The 12,391-nt window shown below is 47.5% G+C and overlaps 1 protein-coding gene across 6 annotated transcripts in view; it reads left to right on the forward strand.

The window, feature by feature from the left end:
* MORN5 (MORN repeat containing 5) overlaps nucleotides 1-12,391 on the forward strand; it is a 34,531-nt gene that overhangs the window by 196 nt on the left and 21,944 nt on the right. For 3 of the 6 annotated variants that reach the window (XM_059891471.1, XM_010810246.4, NM_001076310.2), the window contains exons 2-4: nucleotides 3,220-3,367; nucleotides 5,032-5,143; nucleotides 8,744-8,875. In XM_059891471.1, the coding sequence (XP_059747454.1) occupies nucleotides 3,220-3,367; nucleotides 5,032-5,143; nucleotides 8,744-8,875 (392 nt within the window). The remainder of the gene's footprint in view (nucleotides 1-3,219; nucleotides 3,368-5,031; nucleotides 5,144-8,743; nucleotides 8,876-12,391) is intronic. The other 3 variants (XM_059891472.1, XM_010810248.4, XM_010810247.3) reach the window with 1 other exon arrangement.

Genomic DNA, 12,391 nt, shown 5'->3' on the forward strand with positions numbered 1-12,391 from the left:
AAAAGACGACGGTCTTTTTGTCCCTGCAAAGGACTTTGTATCAGACGCGTTCTCAATTTTTTTCCCTTTTAAACTTCAGGACAACTCTTTTAGGTCGGAATGTTTATTCCCATTTTACAGTTAAGGTAAATGAGATCCAGAGAAGTGAAGTAACTTGTTCAAGGACGTATATTCTAATTAACAGCAGAGCTGAGATACATCCATTCCATGTATATATGTGTGTCTGCTATCTGCCAGTATTAGGTACAGGGATAAGAATATTAAAACTGTCAAGATCCTTGCTCTCATGCAGCTTATTGTCTAGTTAGCATATTGCCAACAAACAGAGAAGATAATTTCAGATGGTGGCTTTGCTTGAATCTTCCCTCCTCACAGCAACCCTATGAGATAGATACCCCCACTATACAGATGGAAAAAGTGAGGCACAAAGTAGTTACATAACATGCCCAAAGTCACCTAGTTGGCACTTGACAGAGCAGAGATGAAAACTAGGTCTGCCTCCAGAGCCCACAATCTTTCTATTATAGAGTCTCGCTGCTGAGCCCCTGCAGAGGATGCGTCTAGTTGGAACAATCCTAGAAGGCTTCATGGAGGAGATAATATTTGAAATGGGCCCTGAAGGTTGAGTAGGATCTAGGTGGTTGGAGATGCTAGGTGAAGAATATTTTCAGGCAGAGGGAACAGCATGAGCAATAGCTCAGAGGGCTTATATATGAAGGAGAGAGCAAGCAGTTCAGTTTCACTGGAGTGTAGGATGTGCCTAGGGGAGAGTGGGAACCCAAGCTGGACAGGGTGGAGTCTGTGCTCTGGTGTAGAGAGATTTGAATACTCTGTACAATTCTGTGGGTGGGAGGAGACATGGATAGACCCTTGGTAGTGCTGGACATTAGGAAATCTAATTTATTTCATCTCTGTATCCCTCCTCCTAGTACATATGTCTGGTAGGCACTCAGTAAATGTTAGCCACATGAATGAATAAGAGAATGAATGATTGACTGAATAATATTTGAGATATGGTCGTCATGCCCTTGTTAAGGATTAACATCTTTATTATAAAGGAGCTCTTTTTGTTCTTTTAAATTTACTTTGAATTTAAAATGAAGGCTTATTACCTTTGGTGTTTTTTTTTTTTTTTTTTTTTTTTTGGCTATGCTGCATGGCTTGTGGGATCTTAGTTCCCCAACCAGAGATTGAACCTGGCCCTCAGCAGTGAGAGCGCAGAGTTCTAACCACTGGACTGCTAGGAAATTCTAAGACTTTTTGCCTTCAATGAAAAAAGAAAAATGAAAGGGGAGGGGGAAGGGAGAGGGAGGAGTAAAGGAAGGATAGAAAGAGGGAGGGAGTGAGGGAGAGTGGAGGTAGGGAGAGCAGATCGGAGCCCATTGCCGTTGTCCCAGTAAAAGGCAGCAGGACCCTGGGCCAAGGCAGAAGCAGTAGGGCTGCGAGAGAGAAAAAATGTAGAAGTTTGGGGATTTCATTGCCAGGACCTGGCAACTGATTGGTTCCTGGTCCCACTTAGAGACTGCTTTCAGTCCAGCCCAGAGCCCAGCTCCAAGCTTTGAGCCTGGAGATTGAGAACACTGAGGAGGATCTGCTTTGGGAGAGGAGAGGATGAGTTCTGTTTGGGGTGGGCTGGAGATGTCTGTAGGTGGTCTGAACAATAACATCTAAGTTACATTAAAAAAAAATAATAGGGGAGATGTCAAATTTCAGAGATGCGTTTATATGGAGACTGTGTTTAGAAATAACAGATATAATCTCAAGCCAAGAGGTAGAGGGATGAAGATGTTCTCTCTCCTTCTATGTCTTGCAGCAAAATAAAAGCAAATTAGTTTTTAAGATCTTCTGCTATAGTTTCATAGCCGTTAATGCAGTAATTTTGCAGAAGTGTCTTTATCCCTATTTTACAGATGAGAAACCCAGGCTTAGAGAGGTAGAGGTCATACAAGACATAGAGAGGTGGGGCCAGGCCTGGACTCCAGGCCTGCCTGGCTCGAAGCTGTGCTTAACCACAGTGCTATCCTGTTTGGGGCCTGTGTATGGTGGCAAATTCTGTTACCCACTCAGTAAGTTCACTAGTTCTTCTGTTTCCTTCATTCTTTACTTAGTAGATGTTCCCCAGCACCTATTTAAGAAGGAACATGTTTCTAGGAGCTGAGAATACCAAAGTCTTCCTTTCAAGTAGCTTGATTACATAGGAGAGATGAAATGTACAATTATGATACAAGGCAGAAAGTGCTAGGCATCCAACAGAAGTACAAACAAAACCAAAAATAAGTTTAGAGTTAGAAGAGATGAATTCCAGCCAGTGGGGAAAAACAGAGAAGGCATGAATGAAGGACTGAAAGCATGTTTCTTAAGCTCTCACTGTATATCAGGCCCTTTACTAGGAAAACTGTTATTAGTATCTGGGTTCATCTTGGGCATTAATCTCAGCCATCTCCCCTGTGAAGCAAGTGATCATCTGGTCCAGGCAGTAGGCTGCCCCTTGGTCCCATAGGGGCCTCTCTTCCCCTGCAGAGCACTGATCAAGCATTGTGCAGTTGTTTAGCTGAGTCCGTCACTAGACTGTGAGCCTTGTCAAGGACAAGGACTGCATCTACCTTGATCACTGTTGTGTCTGTAGTATTGCATCCAATAGAGTAGACTCAGCAAGGTGCCTGGCATTTAGCAGGTGTTCTATAAATATTTGTTGGAATAAAGGAAGGAAGGAAAGCAGAGGCTTAGGAAAGTCTCCAAGATGGTACATCTAGGATATGATGAAGTGAGACTAAATTCTTGTTTCCTCAGGTGCATATGTTTTCCCAGTTTCCTACTTGGGGTGCAGTGGGCAGGGGTGGGCTGGTTGTGGGGAATGGAGAAGACCTGGAATCAGCTCCCAGAAAGCCTGGTCCCTGTCTCTGCTTCACAGTGCTTGCTGTGTGGCTTTGAGCACATTGTTCCCCTCTCTGGGCCTCCAGAAGGGGACTTCCATGGGCAGCATGAACTCCGGGACGGCCCCTACTTGAGAGCGAGGGAGAACAAATAGACCAACTTTTGCATTCCCTTCAACACACAGCCCCTCTTACTTCTGAGTTCTAAGGGGAACCTTTTTGTTTCTGAACAGAATAGTGCAGGGACAGTTACATCAGGGGACCCTGAGGTGTTGGCTCTCCTGCACCCCTACCTCTGACCCTCCAGTTGCCATGAGGGTTCAGTGACTTCTTTTTGTCCTTACAGGATGGAGGGTGACGCCGAATACATCCTCCCAACTGAAACAAAATACATTGGGGAAATGAAGGACGGCATGTTTCATGGCCAAGGAACCTTGTACTTCCCCAATGGGAGCCGATTTGATGCGGTTTGGGAGAAAGGGTTGGTTGTAAAGGTAATCAGGTGGGGAGGGGAAAGCCTCAGATGGGAAGAGCCCCCAACAGGCACCCTGCCCTCTCCTCTGCTGCCCTCCTCTCCTGCCTCTTGATCTCCAGGGCTCTGGAACCTTCTCGCTACCTATCCAGAAGGCCCCTGGAGAAGCCATAATGAGTCTGAATCCTCTTATGCCACCAACTGTGTGACCTTGGGCCCATGACCTACCCTTTCTGAGACTCCTGTTTCTTATCTGTACACTGAGTACAGTAGTTGCATTAGTATGACATTGCTGCTGTAACAAATTACTGTCAACCCAGTGCCTTCAAACGACAGAAACTTCTTATCTTTTAGTTCTGGACATCAGAAGTCTAAAACAGGTCAGCAGTGCTGCATTCCTTCTGCAGGCTATGTGGGAGGATCCACTTCCTTGACTTTTCCAGCTCATGGAAGCTGCATGCATTCCTTGGCTCATGGCCATGCATCCCTCTGATCTTCACTTCCGTCATCACATCTCCTCTCCCTCTGCTTTTGTCATCGTCTCGTCTTCTTTCCCTCTGGCCCTCTTGCTTCCCTCTTAAGAGAACCCGTATGATTACACTGGACCGTATAGATAATCCAGGATAATCTCCCCACTCCAGGATCCTTAACTTAATCCCACCTGCAGAGTCTCTTTTGCCATGTAAGGTTAACATTCATAGGCTCAACAATTAGATGTGGACATCTTCGGGGGATTGCAAGTCTGCCGGCCACAAGAGTACGAGGCATCTCCTTAGGATGGTTATGAGAATAAATGAGGCAGTGTGTGTGAGTACTCTACTCAGTACCTGGCACACAGTAGGCACTCAGTAAGTCCTAACTCCACCATTACAATCAGATGACTTATCAGTCATCTAAGTCAAGAGTTCTTAGCCTGGGATTTGTGGGCCAGAGATAGAATTCAGGATGTCAGTGAAATCTCCTGATTTATATACAAAAGCTTCTGTGCATATGGAACTCAAATTTCCCGAGAGAAAGAATCTATAACTTTCATGGGTTTCATTATGGGTAGGTACAGGGGCTGGCTCATAACCTAAAAAAAGGTTAAGAAACACTCCTTGCTTTTCAGCTTGGAGAATCTAAGCCCCAGGAAAGGGATGTGACTTACCCAAGGTCACCCTGTGAATTAATAGTATTGGAATTTCCACCCATGTTTCCTGATGCCCAGGCCAATGCAATGTGTACATCCTGAGGCTTCCTTTAGCACTAAGGCAGCAAAAGACGAATGTACATGTTTGGACAAAGAGCTGTGACTGAGGGCCCTGACCTTTCTAGCCATGATAACAATAAAAGAATAACAGTAACATGTATTGAGTGTTTGTTATATGCCAGCCCAAGGCTAAATGCTCTTCATGAACTGTCTCACTGAATTTCATTGAATCAGTTATATTAAACATACAGCATGATTTTCCAACTGAATGCGGGAGGAAACCGAGGGCCACCAAGGGTAGGTCATCTGCCCAAGGTCACACAGTGAGCCAGACACACAACTCAGGACTTACAATCATGCCTCCCAGTCACCACAGCTGTAGCAGCTGTGATAGTGATCACTTCAATGAAAACACTACCCCTTCCATTGAGTTCCATCCTTCTTGGCAAGTGGGCTGTGGCTTCCTCAGACCCACGTGTGTGCACCTCATCTTCCAGGGCACGTACACCTTCTCAGACGGCCTGCAGTATGACACTGAGAACTGGCATTACTGTGACAGCTACGATCGGAGGTTTTACACCGAGATCTGCTACGGCTTGAAGCCTGCAGGTACCCAAGCATCCTCACTTCCCTTCACACTCAGATGGAAAGGGAGATGAAAGATGGATCTAAAGAAGTGAGTTGGGTCCCTTTGAAGTAACCCACCCAAAGGAGAGGAGAGAGGAGCAGGACCGCAGGATTCGACCAAGGTCTAGAACCAGAAAGACCAGTCCTCAAATCTCAGATCCCCTGTACCAGCCAGGGACCAAGGGCAGGGCACTCACCTCTCTGAGCCTCAGTTTCTCCCCCTGCAATATGGGACAATAGCTTCATTTACCTTACAAGTCTTAGAAATAAGATCACACGTGTAAAGTGTTTACAGCAGTGTCTTGCATGCACAGTAGGCGCGTGGTACACCTCAGCTGCCGTTATTCATCAGATCAGCTGCAACACACATGGGGCATCCCTGATGGACCGTGTGCTCTGTGTATCGAGGGCTGGGTGAGGCTTTCTGTCATCTCTGTCACAATGAATCTCCAGATGACCCTGCCATGTCAGCTTCCTAGTCCCATGTCACAGAGGAAGAAGCTGAGGCCATGGAGCTCAAGCATGTTTCGAGTGGCAGAGCTCGCATGGGAGCCCATGTCTTCCTCTCTGAGGTCCCTACATCACATTGCCTCCCTGGAAAAATCAAGTTCCATCACAGAGGGGGACAATGGGGCCTAGAGTCTGTATCCAGAGAGTGGCAGCTTCAGGGGCTCCTCTGTGTTTCTGAGACTCGTGTGAGGTCAGCTGAACCTCAAGAGGCAAGATTTAGGCACAGCCCAGACAAATAATATGGGGAAGTGACCTGTAAACTGTAAAAAAAAAAAAAAATCCTGACTTAGAGGTAGTATGGTGGCATTGACAGAGCAGAGAGCTGGAAGGTCGGGGTTGGAGTCCCTGCATTCCCTTCAATAGCTGGATGAGCCTAGGGAGCTCAACTCCCCAAGGACAGAAAGCACTTGGGGTTGGGGTCCAGATGCCCTGAGCACAGACCCTGGCTTTGTGACCAGGTGAGCCGCCTCCTCTCGCTTGGCTTCCCTGACACCTCACCCTCCCACTTTCTTCCTATCCCATCTCCTTGCCAGCTCCCCCCCCAACCCCAATTATTAATTCTGGGGTTTACCACGGCTCTCTGGCTTAGGCCCTCTTCTGTTTTTGTTCTGTATCTTCTCTCTACAAGTTGATTCACATCTAAGCCTTCATTTGTTGTTGTTCAGTCGCTCAGTCGTGTCCGACTCTTCGTGACCCCATGGACCATAGCACGCCAGGCCTCCCTGTCCCTCACTGTCTCCCTGAGTTTGCTCAGACTCGTGTCCACTGAGTTGGTGATGCCATCCAGCCATCCCATCCTCTGTTGTCCTCTTCTCCTTTTGCCTTCATTTAGTTGAAATCAAAATCCATGAGCCTCAGATTCCTGCATCCCGTTTCCCCAACACCTCCACAGGGTCATCTCTCAACTTGTCTGCACTGAGTTCATTACCCTGCCCACCAGCCCACTGACCCCCAGGGCTGCTGCCCTGGAGACCATCACTCCCACCCTACCCCAACCCCTACATAAGCCTCATCCTGACTCCTCCTTCCTCCGTAAGTGTGCAGTCCATTACCTGGTCCTGTGGATTCTGCCTCTAAATATATCCATTCATTTGTTTATTAAACAGATATTTACTGAGCATCTCCATGGGCCAAGCTGAGCTTCTTCAGCCTCTTTTGTTGTTATTGTTCAGTTGCTAAGTCGTGTCTGACTCTTTGCAACCCCATGGACTGCAAAGAGTTACATCAGGCTTCCCTGTCCACCACCAACTCCCAGAGTTTGCTCAAACTCATGTCCATTGAGCTGGTGATGCCACCCAAGCATCTCATCCTCTGTCGCCCCCTTCTCCTGCCCTCAATCTTTCCCAGCATCAGGGGCTTTTCCAGTGAGTCGGCTGTTCACATCAGGTGGTCATCCTATCCCTTCTGCACTATTCCAGACCCTCACCCTCTCCCCTTCTTTATCTGAACTCTTGAGATCCACACTGGACCCCCTCTGGGCCATTCTCCCCTCTGTGCTCACCTCCATCTCTGAAAACTGTGGATCTGACTGCCACCAGCCCCCCACCCCCACACAGCCCCTAGTGCCTCCTCACTACCGTGAAGGTGAGGCTCCACGCTAGTAAAACGACCAGTGTTCTCCAGCTCCCGTGAGGTCCCCAGCCTCACCCCTTGCTCGCTGCCCTTCCCGGATGTTCTCTCTGCTCCCTCACCATGCTTGCTCTCTGTTCCTCAAAGAGACCATGCTCTTTCCTGCCAGTCCCCCTCCTGCCTGGAATGCTCTAACCCTCTCACTTCACCTGGATAATTCCTTCCCATCCTTCAGGTCTGAGCTTAATGCCCCTTTCTTGGGGCTCTTCCTTGAATTCCCAGACCAGGTAAGGTGTCCCCATGACAAATCACTTAGCAGCCATGATCCCCTCCCCGAGCTCTGTCACAAGGGTCTGTCTTCCTGGGCTGGCTGTGAGCTCTTGGAGGGCAAAGGCTCTGTGTCACCAGTGTCCGAGCACATTGTCTGGCACATAGTAGGTGTTCAATGAAGAGTTATTATCAGACAGGAGTAATAGTACTGACATCGCAGTGGGAGGTGATGGGGTGCACTTCGGGTACGTACAGCAATGACCTTCACAGACGTTTCCTGAGCGCACGCCCTGTGGCAGCCACCGGCTGGATCCTGGGGGAACGAGAGCTATGAGGACACAGTCTGTGCTTTCAGAGAGCTGCCAGTCTGATGCCACTGAAGAACCTTGGAAATGATTCCTCGTGGGGTAGTGATGACTTGGTCACAGGCTCTTCACCCCAGCTGAAACCTGTAGGCCAAGAGCTCCTGGCCTTGGGCCCTCAGCACTCACACAGCACAGGTTTTGCTAAACCAGGCCTCTGTCTCGAGGCGGCGCACAGATTTCCTGCAGCCTCACCTTCTCCTTCAGCGACCCACTGAAGTACCCACTCCCTTCCCAAGTCACTCTGCACACCCCTCTGAAGACCCCCCTTCTAAGCCTCGGGGGCAGGCTTTGTTGGAGGCGGGGAGGGTTAAGGCTACCCTTCCCTTCTCTGGGCATCTGTGAGATGGCCTTTGGCAGGAGGCTTCAGGGAGAGAATGGCTGTGAAGTGCTCAGCGTGGAATGTAACCCTCAACCCATAGTGTCCCGGCTCATCATGGTTAACCAACCTCAGAGCACAGCTCTGGGCGGGACCCTGAGCCGTGAGCATGGTGCTGTGCTCAAAGCATCCCCCTCAGTCCAGAGGACAAGGAATTACAGAGACCACAAATAAGAGGAAACCAGGAAGTTCCTTCTTCCAACCTTATCCCCTTTTCTCAGGCTTCAGCTTCTAAGAGAGATGACACACAGGAGTCATGACCTTAAAGGTGCACTGACTCTTCTTTTCCTCCTGGTAGTTCCAGTGTCCCCAGTCCTGGGAGACAGTGCCCCAGGTCCTCTTATCCCCTGATGTTAGCAGCTTAATTTATAGGGCTAGAGTTTTATATATAGTAGTGTGTATATATAGTAATATATACACACACACACACACACACACGTATATATCAATCACAGTCTCCTAATTCATCCCACTCCCTGATATCCTTTCAAGGTATCTCTCAACTCACCAATATGGACCCACCTAGAAAGATCCCTCCAGGCTGTTACGACTGCGGAGACGGCTTCTATAACCCGAACACGAGGATAGTCAAGGACTATAATTATCGCTTTCTGAGAAATGCAGGTATGTTTATTCCAAACTCTGCGGCATATGTTTTCTCCTCTCTCATCACACATAGGTTTGTGCACATGCGTGCACACACATTCATGCATTTAGTGGGAAAGAAGCTTCTGCTGATGAAAGACCAAACTTGATCGTGTGAGTGTTTCACTCTTTGGAATTCTCATGGCTGACAAGTCTATACCTAGTCATAGAGTGGGGCAGAGGATGTTAGAGGTCTAACTGTGACAGATCATAAGTGTAGCACTGAAAGGATTCAAGTACCCATCTTTACATGTTTCCCTGCAGCTAATGAGTGCCTGCTGTATGCCAGACACTCTGTTAGTCTGGGCACCAAAGCAGGGCAAAACTAGTCACAAACCCCTTCCTCATGGAGCTTCTTGATGTTGTTCAGTTGCCCAGTCATGTCCAACTCTTTGTTTGGCAAATAGCAGACAAGCACTATAAACAGTTAATTGCATCATGGCATAAGCACAATGAATGGGAAAAAGTGGCCCTAGATGAAGGGTAAGAGTAGAAGAGAAGGGGGTGGGGTACCAGAGAGATGGAAGTGATGCTGTGGGAGCACAAAGAAGTGGTACCTAATCCAGAACCAGACATCCTGAGGATTCAAGAAGGAAACAGCCAACTTGAGATCCAAAAAATGATGGGGAGTTGACCCCAAGGTGTGGGAAGAGGGTTTCCAGCCAGAGGAACAGCACAGGTAAAGGCCTGGAAAGTGAGTGATGCCATGTGGTCCAAGAAGCCTGCTCTTCAAGCAGGGGAGTACCTTGGAGGATCCAGAACCTCAGTTTGGTGAGTGAACACAAGCTGATCAAACTGAGAAGGACTGATTTACAGTGACCAAACTTGCAAGAGAGCAGTGTACAAATAAGAATGAGAATATTTTCCTTTAACACCATGATTCCTAACCTTTCTCTTTTCTAGAGTCACAGTTCTACTAGGAATAACAAAATCTATGAACCCTCCCCCTCAAAAAATGCCCACATATGCACACACACAAATATTCATGTGTACACACACACCATTTTGCACATGGTTTTAGGGGTTGATGGTTCCTCTAAATACCCTGGTCAAGAAACTCTACTGTGTACTGTGAAAGAAACTGCCAGGTAGACCAGAAGGCCTGGGTTGGCTGATGAGGGTTTCTACTTCTTGCAGGGAAATTTATTCAGTAATTCAATGAAATGGTTGGATGGCATCACCAACTCAATGGACATGAGTTTAAGAAAACTCTGGGAGATAGTGAAGGATAGGGAAGCCTGGAGTGCTGCAGTCCACGGAGTCGCAAAGAATCGGACATGGCTTAGCAACTGAACAACAACAATTCAATGATGATCGGAAATTTGCTTTGCAGCGCTGAAATAAGTACAAAGGGAATTGTCAGCTGATGTTGTAGCTGAATCCTGGAGCTGAGATACCCCTCACCCACTGGGTGCCCTTGGGGAACATGGCAAATGCCTGCACTACAAGTCCCTGGGACTTTTCTCTATTGACTTCCATCTTCCACGAACAGAGTGCATTATGTGCATGCATGCATGCATGCTCAGTCTTGTCCGACTCTTTGCGACCCCATGGACTGTGGCTCACCAGTCTCCTCTGTTCATGGGATTTTCTAGCAAGAATACCAGAGTGGGTTGCCTTTTCCTCCTCCAGGGGATGAGTGTACTGTGTAGAATGCTAATTCTTCTGGATGTTACTAGGCTCCCCTGAAGTTTCTTGATCAAATAAAATAAGGAGATACTGAGTTAAGTAGAACTCAACAATTGTACTTACTGAAGGGCTTCTCAGGGCCTGTAATATGCCGGTACACTTTGTAGTTGTCCTTCCAGACCCTTATTTCAATTGTAATGAAATACTCTCACTTACGTAATGAATTGCTTACCGTATGTCTCTCCAGCTAGAGGCTAAGATCCCTGAGAGCAGGAACTCTGTCTTCTTGTCTCCACTTGTACGAGTCAGAGTCCAGTCAGAAAACAAAGAATTTAACATCAAAAAATTGATTAAATAAGTACTGGAGAACTAAAAAAGCAAAAGGAAGACATTGGGGTATGAGAAAGTAGTTGCAAGCAGTTACCACCTCAACAGTGGGGGGCAGGGGAAGAGATTGGGTTATTAGAATAGGTTGCTGGATGTGCTCCCCACAGGAAGCTATAATTCAGACCTCTGAGGAGCGGGCACTGCCCAGCGGGGTCTCTGGAAAGAAAGTGATGATGCCGATTCTAGAAGTGTGGGGAGAGCTGGAAATCTGACATGAAAGGCCATTGCTGAGACACTGACCGGAACGGGCAAGCAAAACAGGAAAGAGCATGTTCCCTCCCCCTCTGGCTGCCTCACCGAATCTGACTGGGGACCAGCTAGCAAAGGAGAAATGACCTCCATGTGGTCCCAGTCCCGGCATCGCCAAGCTGGGTGTGGAAAGGTAGGTTTGGAGCTGAGAGCCAGTAGCTTCATAACTGGCACCATCCACTGCTTTTTGTTGCTCAGCATCCCAACACATTGTACTCTGCTGCAAAGATAACACATTTGTGGTTTTTTGTGTGAGAAGTTCCAACCACCCTTCCTATTCATACAAAGAGACTCCCACCTTCTCCTCTAAAAGAGGAGACCTGGAACCCAGTGGACATTGTGTCTGTCTTTGATTGATATTATCCTTTGACAGTCCTGCCTAATCTACAGCCTACACATCACTGCCAAGACTCTTTCTATAAAATATTAAGGAAAAAAGAGGAAAGAAAGAAATTAGTTAATAAAAGCACATACATAGATGAATAAGTGATATAGATAGACATAAACACATAAGCAAGGAAAAAAAGCTGTACCGTTGATACAGTCCTCTTTCCATAACTGGTCATGCATGCATACTAAGTTCGATTCAGTCGTGTCAGATTCTTTGTGACCCTATGGCCTGTAGCCTGCCAGGCTCCTCTGTCCATAACATTCTCCAGGCAAGAATACTGGAGTAGGTTGCCATGCCCGCCTTCAGGGGATCTTCCCAACCCAGGTACCAAACCCGCATCTCATATGTCTCAGGCTTTGGCAGGCGGCTGGGTCCTTTACTACTAGTGTCACCTGGGAAGCTCAACTGGTCATGAGGCTACAGTTAATATTTACAAATTCCTTCTTCCATTATAAATTCCACATTCCATTTGCTTTCCGCCCGCATTTCAGTCAGTCTAGTGTTCTAACTGGTGAAAGTGAAAGTGAAGTCGCTCAGTCATGTCTGACTCTTTGCGACCCCATGGACTGCAGCCTACCAGGCTCCTCCGTCCATGGGATTTTCCAGGCAAGAGTACTGGAGTGGGGTGCCGTTGCCTTCTCCCTGAGCCTGTAGGGCAACCCAAATCTTCATTCTTGAGGTTTCTGAGTCCCTACTGGTCCTGCCTTTTTTGCTTGTTTAATTGGTTGGTTTAGTTTTCATTCATTTTTACTATTGGCAGTGGAAGAACTAAGAATTGCCCTAGAGAGCCCCCTTGGGTTCCATACAGCATCCCCTTTCCCCAGCTGTGTAGCAGCAAC

Source organism: Bos taurus, chromosome 11 (genome assembly GCF_002263795.3).
Source record: "Bos taurus isolate L1 Dominette 01449 registration number 42190680 breed Hereford chromosome 11, ARS-UCD2.0, whole genome shotgun sequence".
Taxonomy (NCBI): domain Eukaryota; kingdom Metazoa; phylum Chordata; class Mammalia; order Artiodactyla; family Bovidae; genus Bos; species Bos taurus.